Raw genomic sequence first — 26,970 nt, 5'->3', positions numbered from 1 at the left:
AAATAATATGTAATGCCATGTAAGATTAAGTGCCAAACTATGTGGTCTAAGGACAGTAAGTGCTTGAGACAAAGCAGGGAAAGAGATTGAGACTGAGCCGTTGATTTCCATTAGTATAGGTCCCAGGTGAGGGAATTCTTTCCACACAATGCAGGCTTCTCTACAACCTAGAGTCTTAGAGAGCTCCGTAGAGCACTGAGATGTTAAGTGAGCTGTCCAGAACCACAGAGCCCATATATTTCAGAGGTGGGATTTGAATCCAGATGTTGCTAGCTTTGAGGCTAACTTTCTATCCACCATGCCATGTTTCCTCTCATCAGAGTAGGAAGAGATCAAAATAAATGTAAATGGGATTCCTGGGTGTTTTTTTCTTTGCCAGTCCTTAAACAGAATCTGCTATTGGCTGCCAGTAAATATGACTGAGGATCATATAGCTCCTTGAAACCTTACTTTCTCTGAAATCTTTGAAAAGCATGTAAATAATATTTCTACTTTATAAATTGAAGCAGAGGGAAGTTCACATGGCACAAGTTCACATAGTAGTTTGAAGCCATGGCCAAAGAAAGATTTTGATGAAAAATACTATTTGTAAGCTAACCAATTTATTGTATACAGTTATGTGTACTGTGTGTATAATTGTTTGTTGGTTTTGTTTCAATAATACTGTTTTGAAGGGGCAGCCAGGTGGCACAGTGGATAGAGCTCCAGCCTTGGAGTCAGGAGGACCTGAGTTTAAATCCATCCTCAGACACATGATACTTACTAGCTGTGTGACCCTGGGCAAGTCACTTAACCCCGATTGCCTTACCAAAAGCCAAAAAAAAAAAAAATAATATTGTTTTGATAAATTCTACTATGAAAATAGAGTGCTCTCAAGGGAAGGATTTATCCCTGTGTACTTTATAATCTTGATTAAAATTTTTGTAAGTTTGGAAATGTGTTGATGGCCATCTTTAAAAACATGGGTAGGATCTAATATGATAGGGAAAATTATTAGACAATTATTAATTTAGTTTCCTTGTCATCATGGATTTATGTGGTTGTTTACATATTTAGAAATCAGATAACTTATTTTTTAGTAGCAATAAGGTAAAGTGAATACAAATTGGAAATGGAAAAGGTCTTTATTTTTGGTTTATCTAGCCTTCTAATTTTTACTTTGTATTTTCTTGAATATTATGTAAATAATAAATTGCCTTTTTTTCTCAAGCTATCGATAGTGTTGCCACTATATCTTTTTTTATTTGCATACTGACCCTCTGAAAGCATGTTTTTCTCCTAAGTTGTTTTTATTTTTCTTCAGTTGTTTTTTTTTAAGCTTTCATTAAATTGCTGTCAGTTATGTAGTAAAGCCCTGTAATTTGTAAATTAAAATGGCTTTCATCGATGGGAAGCAATGTTGATTGGTGTAATGTTTCTTGCAGTGCTTTGCTGTTGAATTCTGTGATGTCAGCATTCAGAGCTGAGTTTATTGCTACGAGGTCTATGGATTTTATTGGCATGATTAAAGAGTGTGATGAGTCTGGATTCCCCAAGGTAGGCTTTTGACTTAATGTTCAGTGAGAGAACAAATAAGCAGTATTTAGTTGATCACTCACAAGGGAGAGAATCAGGTGTTTTAGGTAACATAGTCCAAGAAGAATACAAATGTAGGTTCTATTCCTGTTAAAAAAGTAGGTGAAAGACGATTTAGATATTGAGTTTGTTGTACATCATGTAATTACTGTACATCTGTCATTCTAGTCCTAAGTTTTCTGGAGTAACTCTCCATGGAATAGTTTTATTAGACTTTGGTCCTAGATTTTTAAAAACTTTCTACCAGGGAGTAATCCTCAAAGACTGTCCAGTAGAATATTTTATTTAATAAAGCAGAAGGAAATTGATGCTGACTTTTTTTTTTTAGTTTCTCACAGTTTAAGCCATGTGATTCTATAGCAGAGATTTAGAAATGGACATTCAAAACAATAACCTTGGAAGTTATCAATTTTATTACCTTTATTTAAAAAACCTTACATGTCTGATTTAAAATCATAGTATTTAGAGGGGGAAGGGTGACCCTAACATCTAGTTCCTTATTTATACTGGTCAGAAAACAGAGGTCCAGAGAGGAGGACTTTCTAAGGTGTCATAGGAAATAAGTAGCAGAGCTGGGATTTGAGCTTAGGTCATCTGACTCTCAAGCCAGTATTTCTTCCATTATGTCACACTGTCCACCAAAAGTAACAGGATGATTTGATATTTTCTTAGCACCTCCTTTTTCGCTCATTGGGATTAAACTTAGCCTTGGCTGATCCCCCTGAGAGTGATCGACTTCAGATATTGAATGAAGCCTGGAAAGTTATCACTAAATTGAAGAATCCACAGGTGGGTTACTAGTCAAGACATCAAATCTACTTTTAACCGTGTTCTAACAGCATATGTATATTTTCTCTTGAAAAGATATAATCATAAAGTTATTTGCACTTCTGTTTTTAGTAGAAGTGCAAACCTTTAATTATTCTTGAGCTTATTGTACAAGTCTGTTATCTATGCAGATGTTTATTTGATTTGTGCCTATGTCTATACCCTATGCCATAAAGCCATGAAAGCACTAAAAAGTGTAAGAATATGTATGACTAAAGGCTTTAAAGAACTTCAGTATTTCTTAAAGCATCAGAAAATAATTTTTTGTTTACTAATTTTAAAAAGCCAACATGAAAGTGATTGAATAGGATTAAATAGATTGAATAGGAACAGATTCAAATCGTTTTTAGTAGGGAATTTCGGTTTCCTAGCTCCTACATAAAGACAGAAAAACCTCTGAATCTTGACTTCAAATTCAGGAATCATTACAACGGGCAGATTGATTTTGATTTCTAGAAGGGTATTGTTAGTCTTTACTTTATGATTTTGGGTTAGCTAATCTTAGCTGTTTAGATTTCAAGGTATTTATTTCTTCCTAGGCACTAACCCTACAATTTGCATAGCTGCTATTAGGTGAATGGCAGTCTGTAGATTAAGGGTTTGTGGACCATCTAGCTAGGCTTTTCCCACCTATACGTACCTGAACATAAATTAGTACACAATCTAGTCAGTTGTGCTTTTCTATAAACGTTTATTAAAATAACAAGCATATATATATATACATATATATACATACATATGTATTTGCCAATTATTGTCATTTATATAACATATTTTCAGAATTCTGTAATATAGAGAAAGATTTTCTTAAAAAAATAGATGAGAATGAAATCTGGTACTTCTGGGTAAGAGGACTTTTTTTTTTTTTTTTAGGCAATTGGGGTTAAGTGACTTGCCCAGGGACACACAGCTAGTAAGTGTCAAGTGTTTGGTTTGAGGCCAGATTTGAACTCAAGTCCTCCTGACTTCAGGGCTGGTACTCTATCCACTGTGCCACCTAGCTGCCCTGACTTTTTTTTTTTTAAAAAGACTGGTTTTCCTTATTTCATCCAGACTGCAAGTACAGGCCAGATTCCACTCCTGATTAGCACTGGAGCTTTGACCTATTCCATTTCTGACTTGGGCTGCCTCTTTAAGCAGCCTGGCGAACCCCTGGGGCTCACCTTATTGGTGGTGGATTTAGTATGGACACCTGATTGGCTTAGCGTGCTGCAGCTCAGAACTTCCTAACTCATGAGATTTGCCAGCCTCAAAATTCCTAGTAGGTGGGATTATAGGGTTGTACTAATCTGCCCTGTGAGGGAGCATTTTTAAGCGAACAAGTGATACAGGAGAGCATATAAAATAAAATAGATAATTTTGACTACGAAAGGTAAAAAACTTTTGTATGAAAAAAATTAATGAAGACAGAATTAGAAGATAAATGGTAGAGTAGGAAAAATATTTGCCTCACAGGAAGTCTGACATATAACATATATAAGAAATTCACATAAATATTTAACACAGATCAATTTCTTAATAAATAAGTGATGAAAAGATACAATTCCCTCCCTCCCTCTTCCCTTTTTCCCTCTCTCCTCCATCCCTTCTTTCCTTCCTTATGTTTTACATCACTTTTATTTCCCTTTCCCCTTCTCCTATCCAGAGAGCCATCCCCTTTAACAAAGAATAAAAAATAAAGGGAGAAAAAGGCAGTTCAGTACATCAGTGGAGTCTGATAGTGTAAGTAAGCTCTATTGTCATATGCCCCACCTGTGCAAAGAAGAGAGAGGGAGGTGAATATTCTCATTTCTTTAAGGCCAAACTTGGTTGGATATAATTACACAGTATTCAAATTTGTTCTTTTTGTATTTACATTGTTGTATTTTGACAAAGACACTTTCTCTAGCTGCTGGACAGGGAAGTCCTTTCCATCTTCATTATAAGGCCTTTTTCAGCTCTGAACTCATGCAGATTCAGTCTTAGGAGAGACTGACCATCTACAAAAAGGGTTAGGCTCATTTCCTTGCACAATTTAAGACCACAGTGCACATTGACATAAAAATTTAAACAAGCAGCAGCAATATATATACTCTTATTCTTTCCCAGGAGACTGATATTTAAAATACTGAGATATGATATTTTTGTAGGACTAATGAATAGGCCTTTTACATTTTACCTTAGCTCTGGTACTGTTCAAACATTTTTCTCTAGGTCCATGTCTTCTGGTGAGCCAAGCCAGGGCTTGGGCTCATCCTCCTGTCAATGGTTGTCTTCTCCTTCAAGAAATACTGTAGTGAATGTAGGAATTACCTCCCATAGTCCATCTAGCACTGGATGAGGATCCTAGGAACCCTGACCTCTCTCAGACTCACAAGATTGCCTTTAAGGCTGGACAAGCCTATCTTAGGATTGCTGTGTGCTCACATGTGCTCAAGGAAGGAAACCCAATGCTGAAGAAGCAGCTACGGCTCAGAGGGTCCAAGCTTAGCTCACTTAGTTGAACCCTTGGTTTAACTGCATTGTGGGAATAGTTGCCAACATATGTTGCCAGGGGGAAGGAGGCCACCCATCTATTATTCCTCCTAGGAAGTCTCAGAGTTGTATGATGCCACCTGGAGGAAGAGAATGAGCCTGAATCTGTCTTTCCTTTCTAACTGATGTAGCTCTCTGCATTCCCTGCACCAGTGGTCACTGGGTGGGGAGAGGATCAGAAGACTACCACCCAGGCTTTGCTAAATAACCTTGAGAAAACTTTCTCCAAATCATTAATAGTAAGAGAAATGTGAATTAAGACAACTCTGAGGTTTTACTTCATTCCACGTAAATTGTAAAAAATGAAAAGAAAAAAAAAGACGAAAACAGTGTCAGAGAGGTTATGGTAAATACACACATTGCTGTACTCTTGATGGAGCTATGAAATAGGTCCACTTGGTCTAGATTTAAAATTAGAATTGTGTAATAAAAGTGACTAAACTGTCCATCCTCTTTGACGCAGAAATTCTACTATTGGGAATATATCCCAAGGAAATCAAGCAGAAACTGTAGTCTAATGCATGCCCAAATATTTGTAGTAGTACTCTTTGTGGTAGCAAAAAGCTGGAAACAAAGTGGGTGTCCCTTCATCGGGAAATGACTGAAAATTCTGTGGTATATTATTATAATGGAATATATTATACAGGAAGAAATGATGACAGTGAGGAATTGAGAGAAACTTAGGAAGATTTGTATGAACTGATACAGATCAAAATAAGTGGAACCAAAAGAACAATATATGTAAATGAAAGTACTACGTAAAGGAAGTTGAATTCTGAGTAGTAGAAAAACCATTAAAGAGATAATGAAATATACTTCTTGCCTTAAGGCAGATAGGTGTGGGTCTATTAAGAGAAATATTGTATACATTTTCAGACACAAACTGCATAGAATGTTTTTGCTTAAATGTCTTTCTTTGTTATAAGAGAGGGTTAAGTATTAAGGGTGTGTGTGGGAAATTCCTATGGTGTAAAGACAAAAGTCATAAAATGTATTTTTTTTAATTTTATTTTTCTTAGGCAATTGGGGTTAAGTGACTTTCCCAGGGCCACGTAGCTAGTAAGTGTCAAGTGTTTGGTCTGAGGCCAGATTTGAACTCAGGTCCTCCTGACTTCAGGGCCGGCGCTCTATCCACTGTGCCACCTAGCTGCCCCCATAAGATGTATTTTTAAAAAGAAAATTAGTGAGGCAAATAGGTGGTGCAGTGGATAGAGCGCCGGCCCTTGATTCCAGAGGACCTGAGTTCAAATTTGGCCTCAGACACATAACACTTATTAGCTGTGTGAGCCTGGGCAAGTCACTTAACCCCATTGCCTAGCCAAAAAAAATTAAAGAAATTTTAACACTTTGGCACATAATTTGGTACTTTTCTTTGTCAAACTTCAGTTATTAACATCTCCTCTGTAGTTATGGTTCTGTCTCAGGTAGAGGAAAACAACGTTTATTGAATTTTACTTTTTATTTAGTTAGAAGTGGTCTTGGGTGTATACATGGTTCTGGCTCTCTAAGGCTTTGGAACAGCTATGGCATCAAATGTCCCATATTGGCATTTTTCTCCAACTTTTTATCTCAATTAGACCTTTGAATTTTAAGCCTTTATATGTTTTCCATTCTTTTAGAACAAGTCTTCAACTACCTGCTTGTCAGAGAGAAGGTGTTAATTTGTCTTTTTAACATTACAGTTATTTCCTGGAATATAATATTCTTTATTCATTTTTTTTTAAATTGAGATTAAAAACTTTTTTTCTTTAGTGTTTCCTTTCTCTTCCACTGTTAAAAAAAAAGGAAGAGTAAGATATGTTGAGTTATATACCACATTTTCTTGTGACTATCTTTCTAATCATACAGTCCCTCATAACCAGCCTTAGTAAATTCAGCTAAATCCTTTTCCCAGAAGAGAGTTGAAATGTCCAGTTAGTTTCTTTATTAAACTCTGTGAGCTTCTTTTATTTTATAGCAAAAATCCAACAACACAACTGCTTCTTGAAGTGTGAGAGCCTCCTTCTTTCACATTTTAAACATGTCACAGAGATATATGGATTTCTCTGCAGTGACTAAGAGGAAGATTCATCCAGTTCTTGAAACGATGGACATCTGTTCTATGTAATAAAAGCACCAAACTCCAAATTATGTGCTGAGATGTTCATGTTTTTAAAAATCTTTTAAAAAAAATACATTTTATTAAGGCTTACAATATTGAAAAGAATGGATAGTACCCATACATTTAGGGTTTTGTAGAATCACATCTTAAAAAGTGATAGGTGACAAATATCACTATAAAGCTAAATGTATTTGTATGTGTATAAATCAAATCCCTTTATAAAGGATTCTAAAAATAGAATTGGATGATAGGCACGTTGTGACTGCTTATAAATAAATTGGGAAAATAAGACATTCATGTAAAAATGTAACTGGCAGCAATATAAGGCATTATGTAAGTGCTGAAATGGTAGGTTGAGAGTCATAGGAGTTCATATGAGGAAAAATATATCATAGGCTAGTGGTCCTTGTATCACTCTAAACTGTTTTGTGGATCAGAGGACGTGAGTAGGCTTCAAGCTTGATTGGATATTGCTACTGATTAGATTAATTGAATCTTACTGTTTTGTAGCTAGTTATTATTATATTGTTATAAAAATAATTTACGTTTTCTTGTAGGACTATATTAATTGTGCTGAAGTATGGGTAGAATATACGTGCCGGCATTTCACGGTATGTCACTATTCTGAAATTTTGTGGAAAAACTTTTTTTTCCTGTTTTACAAAGAGGTATGCATGCTTTTCCATAGGGTAAAAAAAAAAAGGTTAGATGAGTTCATTGTTTTTTGTATGTAATTGTTATGTAACATAAGTAGTAATTTATGACAATTCAAAACAACAAGCATTTATTGAACATCTTACTATATGCTTGTCCTAGTGCTAGGCACTGGCAAAAAACTGAAAATATTGTCCCTTCCTTCAAGAAGCTTATATCCTACTGGGAAAAACCACATGCATGTATACCTGTAAACATGAAATATGTATAAAGTAGATAGCAAATAATTTTGGAGGGAAGCACCAACAGCTAGAGGGATCAGGCTAGACCTTTTGTAGGAGATGGCACTTGAGCTGAACCTTGAATGAAGTTAGGGATTCCAAGAGGTGGGGGAGAGGGAGGAAAACATACCCAACCCAGGGGAGACCCTGTACCCTGCATGGAGACAGAAGATGGAATTTTGAATTGGGAGGTCAGCAAGGAGGCCAGTTTGGCTCATAGAGTGTGTGAGGAGATGATGTTTCACAGGTAAACACATAGGCAACACCATTTGTTGGGCAGGAGAACACAGGAGGGGTCCTAAAACTAACAGTTTCATTCTAGCACAGGTTCACTCTTGATGTGGTCAGAGAGGAAGACAGCTTCAGAGGGGTTAAATAATACTGTAGTCTCAACGGGAGTTTGCTGATAATGGGAGCACCAGCTCCTACAGCATTCCCTAATCACTCTTCTCTATGGGACAGGAGAGAATAAGAGTACAACTCCTCATTTCTTAAGCCACAATGGGGGCTGGTTGAAGCAAACACAGATTCCCCCTAAGCCTTGATGGGGGTTTATCTAGGCAGGTTCATGCATTCCTCTATGCATTACCCAAATTCCAAAATGGGTTCCCCCCTTACTGATCAGTGCCCACTTGCTTTATAGGGTAACAGACAAAGAAGGCATCTTGCCAATATTAAGCTCACAGGTTAACTTTAGCAATATTGTCATTCAGCATAAGCATAGTAAATTTTCCTTATGTCATCCCTATATCTCACTGTGCAGGCGTGGTGGAAGTTGTTTTCAACCATAATTCATGGGAAATATTATCTAGGATCCTGGAATTGTTGTCTAAAAAGGAATAACAAAATCCTTCTTACACATACTAAAATCCACCTTACTTATAAGAGGAATATGAAATCAGTCAGGAAAGATAGGTTAGAGCCCAGTTGTCAAGGACTTTAAATGTAAGGCAGAGGAATAGGGTCTTTTTTTTATATTACTCCTGAAAATAGTCATGACATCCATCAGAATCTTTGAAAATGAGATTAGAATTGGTTTTCTGTGAGAGCAGCTATATTCTTTGGTTATGGATGTCTTTCCAGATTGTTTGCAGGAAGTACCATCTTAGACAAGTGACATGATTTGTATTTCTTCTCTTAAATTTGGGCTTTGAGGTACATTTAGGGGGAAATGAGTTATGGGTTCCATAAATGTGTGTCCTTTCATCAGCAAAATTTTCACAAACTTGTTCATGGTGTTTTGGGTTTAATTTTTCCCCAAATAGAAACGGGAGGTCAATACTGTTTTAGCAGACGTCATCAAACACATGACTCCTGATCGGGCATTTGAAGATGCATATCCACAGGTAACAGAATTTTCTCTTATTTCAGTTTTGTTAAATTTCATCTTGTACAATTGAATTAAGTATTAGTTATCGTGAAATGACTTGCTTACTATGTTTTATTCAGAACTAAACTTTTGTAGGCCAAGAGTTAGTTTATGTAATGATATAACGGCTCAGAATTTGTCTGAGATTGGTTTTGAACTCGAATGAATAAGAGGCCTGATAAAAGCTATAGAGTGTAGATCAGTTATGGGCTAGCCTTAATGACCTTTGAGGGGCATCTCAGTGGTGCAGTGGATAGAGTGCTGGGCTTGGAGTTAGGAAGACTCATCTTTCTGAGTTTAGATCTGGTCTCAGAAACTTACTAGTTGTGTGACCCTGGGCAAGTCACTTCACTCGGTTAGCCTCAGTTTCCTCATCTAGAAAATGAGCTGGAGAAGGAAATGGCAAACTGCCTCAGTATCTTCGCCAAGAAAATCCCAGATGAAGACACAAAGAGTTGGAAATGACTAAAGTGACTGAAAAATAACACATATGACCTTTGAGATCAGTTCCCATTTAAAGGATTCTGTCAGTATTTTTATTTCAAATAATTGTCCATTACATTGTCAGAAAGGTAAAACCAAATGACTTGAACTCTTAAGCAGTTAAACTTTATGATACTGAACTAATAGGAGTTTTCTTATAGTGTTTTGTCCTGGTGCTTTTTCTTTCTATCCAGGATTTATTTTTGTATTTTTAAATTAAAAAATTTCCCCCAATGAATAAAAATTGATTTTCTCTTCTTCTCACCCTCTGCTCCCCACATTAGAAAAACAAAACTCATATTTATTTTTTAAAATTAGCTTTCCAGAGATGTCCTGGGGTCAGTCAACATTCAGATCAGTTTTCTGCCACCTTCTTGGTGTATGGTCTTGGACAAACAGAATTGTTATTTACAATTTTGGCCCTGAGAACCATTGTAACATCCTATAATATAAAATGTTATTATTTTCATTGTTTAGTTTACATGAATTTTTAGTGATGAGGGTTGAAACAAGAAATCATAGTTAATGGGGCAGCTAGGTGGCGCAGTAGATAGAGCTCTGGCCTTGGAGTCAGGAGGACCTGAGTTCAAATCCAGCCTCAGACACATGACACTTACTAGCTGTGTGACCCTGGGCAAGTCACTTAACCCCGATTGCCTCACCAAAAAAAAAAAAAAAAAAAGAAATCGTAGTTAAAACAACTAATTCCTTGAGCTGAATCCTTTTATGTCCAAAACTGATTTCTTTTATTTCCAAATTAAAAATGTGTATTTTATACATGTATATGTATATATATATGATATGTCTGTTAAATAAAATGTGTACATTTTGTTTTTTAGCTTCATTCAATAATTCAGAAAGTTATCACCTACTTTCATGATTTTTCAGTTCTTTTCTCAGTGGTAAGTGAGTATTTAAAATCATCTCTGTGTGTATGTGTGTGTTTTGTGTGTGTTTTGTGTATGTGTGGTGTGCACATGCATGCTCGCACATGGGTGCACATGGATGCATCTAGCAGTGTCTTGAAACTCTAGAATATCTTCATAGCTTCCAGAACAGTAGTTTCACTTTTTCTTGTGCTGTTATAGTTTACTTTGGTTATAGTTGACTAAATGATATGTTATTTGCAGGAAAGCTTCATTATTAGGATTTTCCTAATTAGGACTGACACTAGGCAAAATGGTAAAGGAGGAAAGTTTTTTTCAATCTCTTTCTACTTTTGTTTTATGCTTGTCTTCCCCTTTCCTTTGTGTCCATTTCCTCCAAAGGTATTTACTGGATTGATACTGCTTCCTCTCTGCTCAGAATTTCACCATGACATCAGACCCAAGCTCCTACTCTTGAAGAAATGCTCCCTTAACTCCTAAATTACTTTCCCCAAACTGCTATTTCTTTGAGTCAACTGATCTCCTTGATCTTTAGTTGTTCTAGGCAATTCCCTCATTGAAATGAATTTTCCTTCATGTGTGAATTCTTAACCTGTTAACTGTCCTCTAGGAGGTTCTTAGACATTTCAAGAGATGGAGACATCGTGTGAAGTTGGATGGGGAAAAAAGTTATCATTATATCTACAAACCTCTAACTAAAATTTAACTTTTTCTTTAGTTATGGATTTTTAAAAATAGAGTTTTATTTTATTTTCAGTTCTGAATTATCCTCCTCTTCCTCCCTCTCTCCCCATCCATTGAGAAAGCAAGAAAAACAAAACCTTTACAAATATGCATAGTCAAGCAAAACAAATTCCTACATTAGCCATGTCCGAAAAAATGCTTTAAATCTGCACTCTGAGTCCATCATATTTCTATTTAGAGGTGGTGGATAGCATGTTTCATCTTGAGTCCTCTGGAGTTGTGGTTGGTCGCTTGTCTTGATCAGAGTTCTTAGGTCTTAATTATGAATTTTTAAAAAAGACAGTATTCTCGATTTCACCAAGACTGCTACTGACTTTGTGTCAGTGACACAAAGAAGATTAAAAACTCTGGCCCTAGAATATGGAGTGAATAAATTAATCAACAAGCATTTGATGAATCCTACTTTGTGTTCAGTTTGATGCTAGGTCTCATATAACTGAAGCAGAAAGAATGGGCACTTCAGGAGTTTTATTGCTGATAAATGTGAGGTTTTTGTTCAACCGTGGTTATGTTGTTGTACTGTGACAAAGACATTTTATATGTCACTAACAGGAACATGAGGTTTGCTTTTTAGGTTATAGCCTCCAAAGTACACTATTCATCCCTTATTGTTATTTTTTTTATCTTTAATTAATTTATTTTGAATTATCAACAATCACTTCCACAAGGTTTTGAGTTTTAAATTTTTCTCCCCTTGTCTCCCCACCTCCCTCCCCAAGATAGCACACAATCTGATATAGCCTATACATATACATTATTAAACCTTGTTTTCACATTAGTGATGTTGTAAGTAAGAATTAGAACCAATAGGAGGAACCACCAGAACAAGGAAACAAAACACAACAGAAGAAAAAAAAATAGCAAATAGTATGCTTTGATCTGCATTCAGACTCCAGAGTTCTTTCTTTGTATGTGGATAGCATTTTCCATCATGAGGCCTTTGGAGATGTCTTAGATCTTTGTATTGCTGAGAAGGGTTAAGTCTATCAATATTAGTCATCGCACAACGTGGCTGTTGCTGTGTACAATGTTCTCCTGGTTCTGCTCACTCCTTATTGTTATTTTAAAAAACACTTCAGGGAAGTTAAATTGAATAATTTTCTGAAGGATAGCAATAAAATTCTTTTCCTTTTCATTGTCTTCTAGGACACTGGTAAATCTGACTTTCTTCTCCTTGATCTCCTATCCAAATTGGTCACTTTATCCTGTCTTGCCTCCAAACCTTTTTCCACTTGAGCTTTTTCCTGAGCTTGTTTTTCCATTTCATCTGTTATCTAGCATTCCTTAGTCTACTGTATTAATTTTCTTCTGAGTTGAGTGAAATTAAATCCTATAAACTTTTCTACTTTTTCCATTGTTTCCCCCTGAGATTTTTGAGTCTCATTCAATTTGTTCTTTTATTCCTTTTGTCATATTTTTGGTAAGTTTTATTCCTTAAGTGGTTTATTATTCATCTGAGCATATCTTTCAGGATTTCTTGTGCCATTTTCAGTGTAATTTTTGATGCTGTTTCAGTATTCGTTTTTTTCCTGATATTCTTTGCCCTTTGTTTCTCTTACATCTTTAAAAAATTTTTATCACAGATTTTCTTACTTTCTTGGAAATTTTCAGTAATTTTTTTTCTTTTTGATATTTCTGTTCCTATTTTTGAGGGAAACATAGGGAGGCTGGATGCCTTGGGACTTCACTCTACCTGAAAGTCCCTTCCTTGTTTTCTATCACCATGGTCTTTCTCTCAGTTCAGCAAGGAATCCAGCCATGCAAGCCAGTAGGCTACACAACGCCACTTAAATATGACAGTTAAGATATTCAGAGTATGTATATTTATAATGTTTATTAATGTTTAGTCAGTTGTACTTTTTTTTTTTCCCAGAGGAGGGAGCATATGAGTTGGGTTTTAAATGACTGATGGATAAGTAATGGTGGAGCCATGGGGAGCAAGAACATTCTAGCATTGTGAAAATGCAGAGCATGCCATAAGATTTAATAGTTCAGCTTAGCTTGACTATTATGAAAACATGGGGATAAGTAGCATTACATAAGGCTGGAAAGGTAGAGGGTCTTAATTCTACAAGACCTTCAATGCTAAGCAAAGGAACTTGAATAGTAATAGGGAATTCCTAATGATTTTTGAGAAGAGTTAGATCTGTTCATCAGAAAAATGAATCTGTGTGAAGAATGGATTGGAAATGGGGAAAGAGTAAATCTTGGACTATCAGGATAGATTCACAGTAAGCTTTTCATATGATCACAAAGTCATAAAGAACCTTGAGAGATTATTTAGACCAATCAATTTGGTCATTTAAAACTTTTGGAGGCGTGAAAATATATTGCCCAAACTCACAAATACTGGTATGGGTAATGGGATAATCTCCTTGGAAATATTGGACCACATTAGAGCAATTAAATTAAAGAACCACTTATTAAGCACCTACTGTATATAGGGAGATGGAGTTTACATTCTATTGGGCAGGAGTAATGTATACTGTTAGAAATTTTATACAAAATAAAAACAAAATAATTTTTCTGGTGGGTTGCACTAATAATTTTTTTTAATGGTAATTTTCATTTATTTTTTGTTTTCAACATTTACTTCCACAAGATTTTGAGTTCCAAATTTTCACCCCATCTTGCCCCTCCCCCCACCCCAAGATGGCATGCATTCTAAATACCCCTTCCCCTAGTCTGCCTTCCCTTCCATCTCTCCCCCCCTTCTCTTCTCCCCTTCCCCTTCAATTTTCCTGTAGGGCAGGATGGATTTCTGTACCCCATTTCCTGTATTTCTTATTTCCCAGTTGCATGTGAAAACATTTTTTTTAAACATGTGTTTTTAAAACTTAGGGTTCCAAATTTTCTCCCTTCCTCCCTCCCCACCCACCCTCATTGATAAGGCAAGCAACTAAATATAGGTTATATATGTGCAGTTATGCAAAACACTTCCATAGTAGACATGCTGTGAAAAACTAACTCTATTTCCCTTAATCCTATCCTGCCCCCCCATTTATTCTATTCTTTCTTTTGACCCTGACCCTCCTCAGAAGTATTTGCTTCTGATTACTCCCTTTCCTAATCTGCCCTCCTCTCTATCATCCCCCTACTCTCTTGTCTCCTTGCCCCCCTATTTTCCTGTAGGGTAAGACAGATTTCCACACCCAATTGAGTATGTATGTTGTTCCCTTAAGTCAAAATCCTATGAGAATAAGATTCACTCATTCCCTCTCACCTTTCCCCATTTCCCCTCCACTGTAAGAGCCTTTTCTTTTCTGTTTTTTTTTTTTTTGTGGGATAATTTACCCTGTTCTACCTCTCCCTTTCTCCTTCTCCTAGTATATTCCTCTCTCACCCCTTAATTTTATTTTCCAGATATGACCCCTTCATTTTCAACTCACCCTGTACCCTCTATCTATCTATATCTATATCTATATCTGTATCTATAGATACATACATATAATTTTTTCCCCTCCAACTACCCTAATACTGACAAAGGTCTCATGAGTTACAAATATCATCTTTCCATGCAGGAATGTAAACAGTTCAACCTTAATAAGTCTCTTATGATTTTCTCTTTCATGTTTACCTCTTCATGTTTCACTCAAGTCTTGTATTTGAAAATCAAATTTTCTATTCAACTCTGGTTTTTTCATCAAGAATGCTTGAAAGTCCTCTATTTCACTGAATGACCATTTTTTCCCTTGCAGGATTATACTCAGATTTGCTAGGTAGGTGATTCTTGGTTGTAATCCTATCTCCTTTGCTCCCTGGAATATTATATTCCATGCCCTGCGGTCCCTTAATGTAGAAGCAGCTAAATCTTGTGTTATCCTGATTGTGTTTCCACAATACTTGAATTTTTTTTCTTTCTGGCTGCTTGTAATATTTTCTCCTTGACCTGGGAACTCTGGAATTTGGCTGCAATATTCCTAGGAGTTTTCCTTTGAGGATCTCTTTCAGGAGGAGATGGGTGGATTCTTTCAATTTCTATTTTGCCCTCTGGTTCTAAAATATCAGGACAGTTTTCCCTGGATAATTTCTTGAAAGATGATGTCTAGGCTCTTTTTTTGATCATGGCTTTCAGATAGTCCAATAATTTTTAAATTCTTTCTCCTGGATCTATTTTCCAGGTCAGTTGTTTTTCCAATGTGATATTTCACATTGTTTTCTAATTTTTCATTCTTTTGGATTTGTTTTACAGTGCCTTGATTTCTCATAAAGTCACTAGCTTCCAATTGCTCCATTCTAATTTTTAAGGAAGTATTTTCTTCAGTAATCTTTTGGACTTCCTTTTCCATTTGGCCAATTTTGCTTTTTAGGGCATTCTTTTCCTCATTGGCTTTTTGGACCTCTTTGCCATTTGGGTTAGGCTATTTTTTAAGGTGTGATTTTCTTCAGTATTTTTTTGGGTCTCCTTTAGCAAGCTGTTGACCTGTTTTTCATGATTTTCTTGCATCACTCTCAGTTTTTCCTCTACTTCTCTTACTTGCTTCTCAAAATCCCTTTTGAGCTCTTCCAAAGCCTGGGACTGATTCATATTTTTCTTGGAGGCTTTGGATGTAGGAGCTTTGGCTTTGTTGTCTTCTTCTGGTTGTATGTTTTGATCTTCTTTGTCACCAAAGTAAGATAATATAGTCTGACTCTTTTTGCGTTGCTTACTCATGATCCCGGCCAATTACTTGAGTTTTATACTCTTTGTTAAGGTAAAAGTCTGCTTCCAATGTGAAGAGTGTACTGTCCCAAGCTTCAGGGGTTTGTATAGCTGTTTTCAGAGATACTTCTAGGGACCTGCAAATTTTCAGTTCTTCCAAGGTGCTATGATAAGGGGCGAGGTGTTTCCTCTCTACTGCCACAACAAGCTCCACCGCACCAGCACTACTCCTTGCCCCAGGACTGCCCCTCAGAACTGTGACCCAGATCCAAGCACGGGCAAAGCAAGAGATTCCTGCCTCAGCACTGGCAAAGAGATCCCTGCAGTTCCCCTCTGATCAGCCATTCAATTCCCCCTCAGTCTGTGGGCAGGGAGCTCAGGAAAAAGCCATGGCCTTGGGCCGCGCTCGAGACTTGAGGCTGAGACCTTGCTCCTCTCTCACCACAGTCACAGACTTTTCCCACTGACCGTCTGAGTTGTCTTTGGTGTTCAGAGGTTGAGAAGTCTGGAAACTGCCACAGCTGCCCGCGATTCAGTCCTCTGAGGCCTGCTCCAGGATCACTGCGGCCTGCACGTCCATGCCGAACTGCACTCCTCTCCCTGCTCGGCACGATATACCTTTCCAGTTAACCATCCAGGCTGTCTTTGGCTGGAAATTTGTTTCACTCTGTCTTTTTGTGGGTTCTGCTGCTTTAGAATTTGTTTAGAGCCATTTTTTTAGGTATTTGGAGGGCTTTGGGAGAGAGCTCAAGACAGTCACTGCTTTCCCTCCACCATCTTGGCTCTGCCCCTCACTGCACTAATAATTTGAGGGATTAAGAAAGTCCTTGAGTTCTTAAGAGGTGGCAGCTGAACTGTACCTTGATGGCAGAGAGGGCTTTTAAGAGGCAGAAGTAGAGTACAACTTGTGTACAGCAGTGGGTTGTCTTGTGTAGCAGACCAGTTGTCTGAAATATACAGTAGTACAAAAAGGAGAGAAATATAAAAATCATCTGGAACCAGATTGTGAATGACTTTAAATGCCAAATATAGGCATTTGTATATTATCTCAGAGGTGATAGGGAGCCTCTGAAGCTTTTTTTGAGTAAGGACCTAATGTGGTCAGATCTGTGCTTTATGAAAGCTATTTTGGTCCTTTGAGAGAAGAGAGACTAGAAGTAGGGATATCAATTCAGAAGATATTGTGGTTATCTAGGTAACAGGATTGAGGGCCCAAATTATTTGTGAGTGGAGAAGTGGAGATGGGGTGAGAGATATTATGGAAGCAGAATCAATAAGACCTGGCAAGTGATTGGACATTTGGGGAGCTATGGAGAGTGAAGAGTCAGAGATAACTGTAATGCTGCAAACCCTGGTGAATTGTTGTTCTATGGTAGTGCTCTGGTGGGGTTGGTATTATCTGGGGAGGGCTTTTTTAAGAAGGGAAGAGACTTGAATATGTAGATGTCAAGGAAGGAAACAATAGAAAGGGAAAGATTGAAGGTTGGGGTGTATGAGAGTAGGGGTAATCTGGTGGAAAAGATGGGAGAAGATAGGATCCATAGTACATGGAGAGGGAGTGGTCTTGGGAAAAAGAAGGGTCATTTTTTTTTTTGAAATGGAAATATTTAAATAATTTATTTCTTCCTTTCTCCAAGCATGACATATTTGCTTTTATCAATAATTATGCAAAATATCAACTTGAATATTTTCCATTATTTTCTATAGTTGTACTTTTTTTTTTAAAGAGGTTTTTTTTTGTTTGTTTGTTTTTTGGCAAGGCAATCTGAGTTAAGTGACTTGCCCAGGGTCACACAGCTAGTGAGTATCATGTGTCTGAGGCTGAATTTGAAGTCAGGTCCTCCTAACTTCAAGGCTGGTGCTCTATCCACTGTACCACCTCTCTAGCTGTACTTTAATTTTCACATTAATACATTTCTGATTCTGTAGCTTTAACACATGGTGCAAGAACCAGGGGCATCTGGGACCATAAGTTTAACCAGGAGAAGGGCCACTTTTCCATCAGAGACTGGAGTAGAGGAGGGAAAAATGGATAATGAGGAGGAGGAGGAGGAGGAGGAGGATGGTGAGTTTGATGAGAGAAAAGGGTGCTAGTGGTGAATGACTTATTTCTTTGTAAAATGTTAGGTAAGTACCTCAGCTGAGAAGGATAGGGGAGAGGGTGCCATAAGAAGCTTGAGGAAAAAGAATAAATGGTTTGAAATAGCCATTGGTGAGAGAGAGGGCCTAGTTGAAATTAGATAACATAAATTTGTCATTGACCCTGTCAGTGTATTTATGTAACTTCCTTTTGCTCCATTAAATACAACATGAATAGAATTGGTAAAGATGGATGGAAAGGGAAAGATAATAAGTTCTCTTTTATACATGTTGAATTTGAAATGCAGTGGGATATGTAGTTGGAAATGTTCAGCAAGCAGTTGATTTGTGAATCTGAGAGCTGAGGAGAGATTAGGGTTGGATATGTAGTTTTTAGAATCATGTAAATAAAGTTAAGTGAACCCAAGGGCAGCTAGGTGATGCAGTGGGTACAGTGCCATGCCTGGAATCAGGAAGACATCTTCCTAAGTTAAATCTGGCCTTAGACTTACTACTTGCGTGATCCTGGGCAAGTCATTTAACCCTATTTGCCTCAGTTTTTCATCTGCAAAATGAACTGGGGAAGGAAGTGGCAAACCACTCTAGTATCTTTGCCAAGAAGATGGGCCAACACAGAGCCTTGGGGTACCTTTACACAGTGAACAGGACATTGACTATGATCCCACAAAGGAGGTGGAGGAGGAAAGTCAAGAATGAGCAGTATCATGAAAGCCATGAGAAGAAAGAGTAAAGGGTTGGCAGCAGTGTCAGTAAATGTAAAGAGGTTAAGAAATCTAAAGACAGAAAAGGCCATTGGATTTAACAATTGTGGAGGGAACAGTTTCATTCCTGGTTCAGGAGAAGAAGGTTTTCTATAGGATGAGAAATGAGTTGGGAGAAGAGGAAGAAAAGATAATGACTATAGATGACTTTTTCTGGTAGTTGTACAATAAAAAACAGGACATAATGATATGGACCTGAAGGGACAGCAGGGTCAAGTGAAGATTTCTTAATGATGGAGAATGTTTTTAGGCAATAGCAAAGGAGCTAATGGATAAGTAAAGATTGAGAGTGAGAGGATGAGAATGAGTATGTGAAGGATTGACAGGCAGGCTGCTGGAAGAGACAAGAATGAATGGAATCCAGGGCACTAGCAGAGGGATTAGCATTGTCAGAGTACTGGAGCAATGGAGGAAAGACTGGGACATGGTATTGAAAGGTTTGGAGGAATTGGGGAAAAGAGCGAGCTTATGACTAATGGCCACTTTTTTTTCTCAGTAAAGTAGGAGGTGAAGTCTACTGCTTGGAGGGAGAAGGGATAGTATAATAAAGGTAGTTTGAGAAGAGAAGTCATAGATTGGCCCCTGTAGAGAGTATGATAGAGTCAATCAAAGAATAAAAGGATTGCTGTGCAGTGAGCATTAAGGGTTTGGTTGAGATTGAATGACATCAGTTTGTGGAGGATCCAGTCAGCATAGCCAGAGCCTATTTTCATAGTAATAAATTGCTGTGCTAATAAGTATTTTTGATGTAAATAATTTCACATTTAATGCTTTAGAACAGGAGTTCTTAACCTGGGGTCTGTGAACTTGTTTTGAAAAATATTTTGATAACTGTATACCGATATAATGAATTTCCTTTTGTAATCCCATGTATTGTGTTTTACGTATTTAAAAATATTCCTCAGAGAAAGGGTCGATAGGCTTCACCAGACTGACCAAGGGGGCTAGTCACACACACAAAAATTTGAGAACCTTTGTTTTAAAGTGAAAAATGTCAGTGATAGTTAACTTTCCACACAGAATCTTTATTTGCATTAAGTGGAACATTAGAATTCTCTTCAGCACAGTTTAGGAAAGCGTGATTTATAGATTTTCCTTTTAGACAAGAACACCCTTGAGCACTGTAGATAGATGGGAATTTCTTTTTTTAAATCTTCAGAGAAATATTCTACAACTTCTTTCCAGTAATCCATATTAATTAGATGTGCTTGGTTATTTTTAGGAGAAGTTTTTGCCATTTTTGGATATGTTCCAAAAAGAGAATATCCGAGTGGAGGTTTGCAAGTGCATTATGGAAGCTTTTATTAAGTAAGTATGAAAGCATTCTTGAGTCAAATATATTGATGAGAAAAATATATTCACTTTGTAGACCCCTTGGCATTTACAACATGTTCTATATATTCAATTATAATAAGATAGAATAAGTTAATATTTTTAATATCCCTGCTGTTGTCACATTGTGATAGTTTTAATATATGAAGCAAATGGAAAACTAATAATAACACATTTGGGTAATTATTAAGCATACGGCTCTGAGCTAACTTGTTTTTGAAGCAAGAAGTGCCTCTCCTTAGTACCTTGGAAGCACCATTTCATATTATGAACTTAAATTCATTATTTTCTGTTAGCTCCAGATGCTCCTGTAAAGACCAGAACATTTAAGTAATTATTTTGATTATCCTGTGAACAGATCCAGTTCTGAAAAATGAATACCTTTTTTGGTGGTTGTGGCAGAATTTACACCATTGTTTGTTGCCTTATTTATAAAATGTGTATTTTGTATGATTAGGAAGGAACATGAGTACTCTAATTTACATAACTCTTTGCTACAATAATTAGTTCTTTCCTTTTTATTGTATACATCTAAATTATGCTTTTACTTGGTAGTTAATATACAAAGAAAATGTGTGGAGGATACCCTGGAACATATTGGCAATATATTTAAGGGGTGATTTTTAATGTATTCTTACTGTGTTTTCAAATTTTTAGCATGTATGAAGTAGTAAACTTTGTCACTTGACCCCCCCAAAAAAACCCCAAAATAAGACCTTGTCCCTAACTAGTGTGATCTATTTCTGATGCAGATTAGATAAAAATGCCCATTTTGTAAATAATGTGAGATTTTTTGGTGTTGTTTTGGCCTGATGTTATGCATTTTCATTGTCCTAAAACATTCCAATACTCTCTATACTTTTTACCCTCTATCTTTAAATGTTTTTTAGGCATCAACAAGAGCCTACCAAGGATCCCGTCATCCTGAATGCTTTATTGCATGTTTGTAAGACGATGCATGACTCTGTGAAGTAAGATCCCATTCATATCTGTGAACCATTGAGTTCTTATGTGGTGAATGTTAGATCAGATATCCCAAGAGTTCATACTAGAAAATTATTGATTTAAAATGCAACTCTGACTATCTTTATGTGTTATAACTTTGTTTAGCCCATTAAGATTTTCTCTAACACAGAGCTAACAAGGGTATTTTGTTCCTTTTGCTGATGGGAAGGCAGTCAACTGGTAATCTTTTGATAAATGAAAGGCAGAAATGAAGTAGCAGGTGGTTTTTTAAGTGATTAAAAAAAAGCCTGTTGTATTTCAGATGAAAAATACTAAGATGAAAAGCCTTTGAGAGGCTTCTTATAACAGCTGGTAGCAGAACATTTATCCAATAATATATAATTTTAATTAAAACTCATTACCAGCTAATTATTTCAAATTTAGACAAAATATTGAATTGTTCAAGGGAAGGACAGCTTTGTTCTGTAGATGGTCTAGACTGGAGTCTGCAAGAGCTGCTTTCATTGCACTTGGGGGTCAGAATCCTTTCAGAATTCTTTGGAAAGGGCCAAATGATCACTTCTGCCATTTTCCTTTTTCTTGGGCGGCTCCATTATGGGTTCATTTAAGTGGGGAAAGGATCTAAAGTTTTGATTTCCTAAGAGTCTTTTTATTTTAAATAAATTTATTTGTTTATTTTTAATTTTCAACATTCACTTCCATAAGATTTTGAGTTCCAAATTTTCTCCCCATCTCTCCCCTCCCCCCATGCTAAGACAGCATGTAAATTGATATAGACTTAACATAAACATTCATATTAAACCTATTTTCACATTAGTCATGTTGTAAAGAAGAATTAGAACCTATGGGAGAAGCCATGAGAAAGAAGAAACAAAAAAAAGAGAGCAAATAATATGCTTTGATCTCTATTCAGACTCCATAGTTCTTTTCTGGATGTGGATAGCATTTTCCATCATGAGTCTTTTGGAGTTATCTTAGATCCTTACATTGCTAAGAAGAGATAAGTCTATTGCATAATGTTACTGCTACTGTGTACAGTGTTCTCCTGATTCTGCTCACTTCACTCAGCGTCAGTTCCTATAAGTCTTTCCAGGGTTTTCTGAAGTCTGCTTGCACATCATTTCTTATAGACAATAGTATTCCATTACATTCATATACCACACAATAGTATTCCATTACATTCATATACCACAGCTTGTTCAGCCATTCCCCAGCTTATGGGCATTCCCTCAATTTCCAATTCTTGGCCACCACAAAAAGAGCTGCTATAAATATTTTTGTACATGTGGGTCCTTTTCCCTTTTTTTATGATCTCTTTGGGATACAGCCCTAGAAGTGCTATTGCTGGGTCAAAGGGTATGCACATTTTTATAGCCCTTTGGGCATTGTTCCAAATTGCTTTCCAGAATGGTTGGATCAGTTCACAATTCCACCAACAATGCATTAGTGCTCTGATTTTCCTATATCTTCTGAAACATTTCTCATTTTCCTGTTTTGTCATGTTGGTCAATCTGATAAGTGTGATGTTGTTTTGATTTGCATTTCTCTAAGCAATAGTGATTTAGAGCATTTTTTCATATGCCTATAGATAGCGTTAATATCTTCATCTGAAAACTGCCTGTCGATGGGGGTGGAGCCAAGATGGCGGAGTAAAAGCAGTGACTTGCTTGAGCTTTCCCCCAAACCCCTCCAAATACATATTAAAAATGGCTCTGAACAAATTCTAAAGCAGCAGAACCCACAAAAAGAGTGAAACAAATTTCCAGCCTAAGACAATCCGAACGGTTAATTGGAAAGTTATATTGTTCCGGGTGGGGAGAGGAATGCAATTCATCATAGGCGCACAGGTCTCAGCAAACCTGGAGCAGGCCTCAGAGGACTGAAACGCAGGCAGCTGTGGCAGTTTCCAGATTCCTCAACCCATGAACACCAAAGACAACTTAGAAGGTCAGTAGGAAAAGTCTGTTTCTGCGGTAAGAGAAGCTCAGGGTCCCAGCCCCATTCCCCCAGCTCGGCCCCAGGGCGGCAGCTACTTCCTGAACTCAGCCCACAAACTGAGGGGGAATCAAGTGGCTGATCAGAGGGGGGCTTGCAGGAATCTCTTTGCTGTTGCAGGATTTTCTTGCTTTGCCTGAGCTTGGATCTGGGTCACAGTTCTGGGTGGCTGTCCTGGGGCGACGAGGAGCACTGGTGTGGTGGAGCTTGTAGTGGCTGTGAAGAGGAAATCCTCCTCACGGTTCCAAGACAGAAAAGAGTGCTTGTGGTCACTCACAGACCAGAGTACAGGCCAGGAAAGGAGTAAACACCTCACCCTTGATCATAGCACCTTGGAAGAACTGAAAACTTACAGGTCCCTAGAAGTATCTCTGAAAACAGCTGCATAAAACCCCTGAAGCTTGGGACAGTACATTCTCCACACTGGAAACAGACTCCTACCTTAACAAAGAGCTTATAACTCAAGTAATTGGCCGGGATCATGAGCAAGCAGTGCAAAAAGAGTCAGACCATAGAATCTTTTATTACTGACAAGATCAAAACATACAACCAGAATTAGACAACAAAGGCAAAGCTCCTACATCTGAAGCCTCCAAGAAAAGATGTATTGGTCTCAGGCCATGGAAGAGCTCAGAAAGGATTTTGAGAAGAAAGTAAGAGAAGTTGAGGAAAAACTGAGAGTGATGCAAGAAAATCATGAAAAACAAGTCAACAGCTTGCTGAAGGAGACCCAAAAAAATACTGAAGAAAATAATACCTTAAAAAACAGCCTAACCCAAATGGCAAAAGAGGTCCAGAAAGCCAATGAGGAGAAGAATGCCTTAAAAAGCAAAATTGGTCAAATGGAAAAGGAAGTCCAAAAGATTACTGAAGAAAATACTTCCTTAAAAATTAGAATGGAGCAATTGGAAGCCAATGACTTTATGAGAAATCAAGACACTGTAAAACAAATCCAAAAGAATGAAAAAATAGAAAACAAAGTAAAATATCTCATTGGAAAAACAACTGACCTGGAAAATAGATCCAGGAGAGAGAACTTAAAAATTATTGGACTGTCTGAAAGCCACAATCAAAAAAAAGAGCCTAGACATCATCTTCCAAGAAATTCTCAAGGAAAACTGCCCTGATATTTTAGAACCAGAGGGCAAAATAGAAATTGAAAGAATCCAGCAATCACCTCCTGAAAGAGATCCCCAAAAGAAAACTCCTAGGAATATTATAGCCAAATTCCAGAGTTCCCAGGTCAAGGAGAAAATATTGCAAGCAGCCAGAAAGAAACAATTCAAGTATTGTGGAAACACAATCAGGATAACACAAGATTTAGCAGCTTCTACATTAAGGGACCAGAGGGCATGGAATATGATATTCTGGAGAGCAAAGCAAGAATCACCTACTCAGCAAATAACCTCAGGAGAGGAGAATTTCTTTTCTCCAAGTTTCAAACCTCTCTTACCCCTGCCTTTTTGTTTGCAGGGGTGGAAAATCTTCGGCCTCTTGAGGCCACACGTGATTTTCTAGGTCCTCAAGTGTGGCCCTTTGACTGAATCCAAACTTCACAGAACAGAAATTTTATTGTTCAGTGAGTTTGGATTCAGTCAAAGGGCCACATTTGAGGACCTAGAGATTTAAATATCTTCTTCCTATTTCCCCCCAATTTTATCTTTTTTCCCCCTCAAGCTTTTATATAGATATTTATAGATTGATCTATAAATCAATATATGTACAAATATAAATATATGTATAGAATATAAACTTGAGGGAAAATAGATAGTCAAAATAATCTATCTCTATAGAGCCTAAATGGTCAAAACCTCTCATGAGTTAGAGTTTTTTGGATTGTACTTTTGATAGCATTTACATTTCAAAGGATGTTTCTTGTTGCACAAAATTTATAATATTGCAAAAGAATACCAGTAAATAAAATGTAATCTGAGAAAGATGAAAGATATATTAGTAAAATTATCTTCAATTAAATAGAAGATAAAAATGTCTAGCTTGTTGTGATTAAAAAACCAACCAATGGGGCAGCTAGGTGGTGCAGTGGATAGAGCACCGACCCTGGATTCAGGAGGACCTGAGTTCAAATCTGGTCTCAAACCAGATACTTGATACTAGCTGTGTGACCCTGGGCAAGTCACTTAACCCCAATTGCTTCAAAAAAAAAAAAAAACACACACACACAAAAAACAAAAAAGCGAAACCCACCAAGTTAAATTTTTTTTAACCATGTTGTTTAACTTTTAACATATTTTCTTGAGAACATGAATTGTTTCCATTGTCAGTAATATAAATCCATTGTTTACAGTGCACTCACCCTTGAGGATGAAAAGAGAATGTTGTCAGTTTTAATTAATGGATTTATAAAAATGGTAAGTGGTGGTAGGGGGGTGTGGAGTAGAAGTTTAGTTCATTTGAAAAGTGACTATGCATATATATATACACATAAAAAATAATATAACTTTTCTGTTTTCTGGTAAAATTTGTTAAAAAGGAAATTTTCTCTATATTTTTGTTGGAATTATTTAGAAAATGCCTCAATCAATGTAAGTATCTTGTCATCATTTTGATTCATGTTTTTCAAATCTCCATATGTGGTAGTCATGCCTTTCTTTGTTGAGGTAACTTTGAGGCAGGAATTAAAGTAACTAGTTTACTTTGAAAATGGGATCATATTCAGCAGCTAGCTTGCTTATATGAAATGAAATATAGAATTGGATGTTGATAATAGGTTAGATTCATGAGCCCATGTTAGAAAATGCAATGGTGCATTTTATTACCCTATTGATTTAGATATTCATTTATAATGTGATGTTTGTAGTTTTGTATTGCTTTTTCTGAAAGTCACAGAAACTAACGTAAAGGAACAAGAGGCATTCTAAGGAATTCTAACAGCCTTGTTGAGAACACGTGTTAAATCTCCTTTTGGCTAAGTATGGGGAGGAAGAGATGTTTGACTTTCCTGGGGAATCAGTCCTACTCAAAGATGGGAAGAGGGAGAAGCCCCTTGGATGAGAAGTTTCTTTTCACATTTTCACTTGCCATCCATGAGCTACCTAGAATAGCAGCACTATTAATAGTAGGAGGATTTTAATATGATTCTTATTAGGAAAACAGTTGATAAATGGCTTTAGAGAACAGATATATGTTTTTGAAAAGGCCATAACCATTATAAAATTCCTTTAATTCTCTTTTAGGTGCTTTCCCCTAGTAATCCATTCCATCTTAAGATTTTGGAAATCTCTTAGAAATTAGAGAACAATGGATACCTCATATACTGAGGTAAATTTCAAGTCATTTTAAATTGTTGTTCAGTCATTCAGTAGTGTCTGACTCTTCATGACGCCATGGACTATATTGTTCATGAGGTTTTCTTGGCAAAGATATTGGAGTGCTTTTCCATTTCAGGAAGAAATGGATTAAGCAGTAGATTAAGGCAAACAGAGGTTAAGTTACTTGCCCAGGGTCACATAGCTACTAGTTGTCTGAGGCTGGATTTGAACTCAGGTCTTTCTGACTTTAGACCCAGTGCCCTATCCCCTGAGCCATCTAGCTGCCCATTTAGATCTTTAACTTTTTTTGTGTCATGGACACCTCCATTTTAGATTAGGGAGTCTTTAACTTTTTTTGTTGGGCAGCTGGGTGGTGCAGTGGATAGAGCACTGCGCCTGGAATCAGGAGGGCCTGAGTTCAAATTGGGCCTCAGACAATTAGTGTGTGACTCTGGGCAAATCACTTAAA

The 26,970-nt window shown here is 37.0% G+C and overlaps 1 protein-coding gene across 2 annotated transcripts in view; it reads left to right on the top strand.

The window, feature by feature from the left end:
- LOC114052273 (UPF0505 protein C16orf62) overlaps nt 1-26,970 on the top strand; it is a 119,341-nt gene that overhangs the window by 49,151 nt on the left and 43,220 nt on the right. For both annotated transcript variants that reach the window (XM_027874811.1, XM_027874812.1), the window contains exons 16-23: nt 1,425-1,536; nt 2,248-2,364; nt 7,576-7,629; nt 9,219-9,299; nt 10,645-10,707; nt 20,162-20,247; nt 21,162-21,242; nt 25,538-25,601. In XM_027874811.1, the coding sequence (XP_027730612.1) occupies nt 1,425-1,536; nt 2,248-2,364; nt 7,576-7,629; nt 9,219-9,299; nt 10,645-10,707; nt 20,162-20,247; nt 21,162-21,242; nt 25,538-25,601 (658 nt within the window). The remainder of the gene's footprint in view (nt 1-1,424; nt 1,537-2,247; nt 2,365-7,575; nt 7,630-9,218; nt 9,300-10,644; nt 10,708-20,161; nt 20,248-21,161; nt 21,243-25,537; nt 25,602-26,970) is intronic.

This window comes from Vombatus ursinus, unplaced genomic scaffold (assembly GCF_900497805.2).
Source record: "Vombatus ursinus unplaced genomic scaffold, bare-nosed wombat genome assembly UNPS02014807.1, whole genome shotgun sequence".
Classification (NCBI taxonomy): Eukaryota; Metazoa; Chordata; class Mammalia; order Diprotodontia; family Vombatidae; genus Vombatus; species Vombatus ursinus.
The sequence above is the reverse complement of the archived record's forward strand: the minus strand, read 5'-3'. Positions and strand labels throughout refer to the sequence as shown.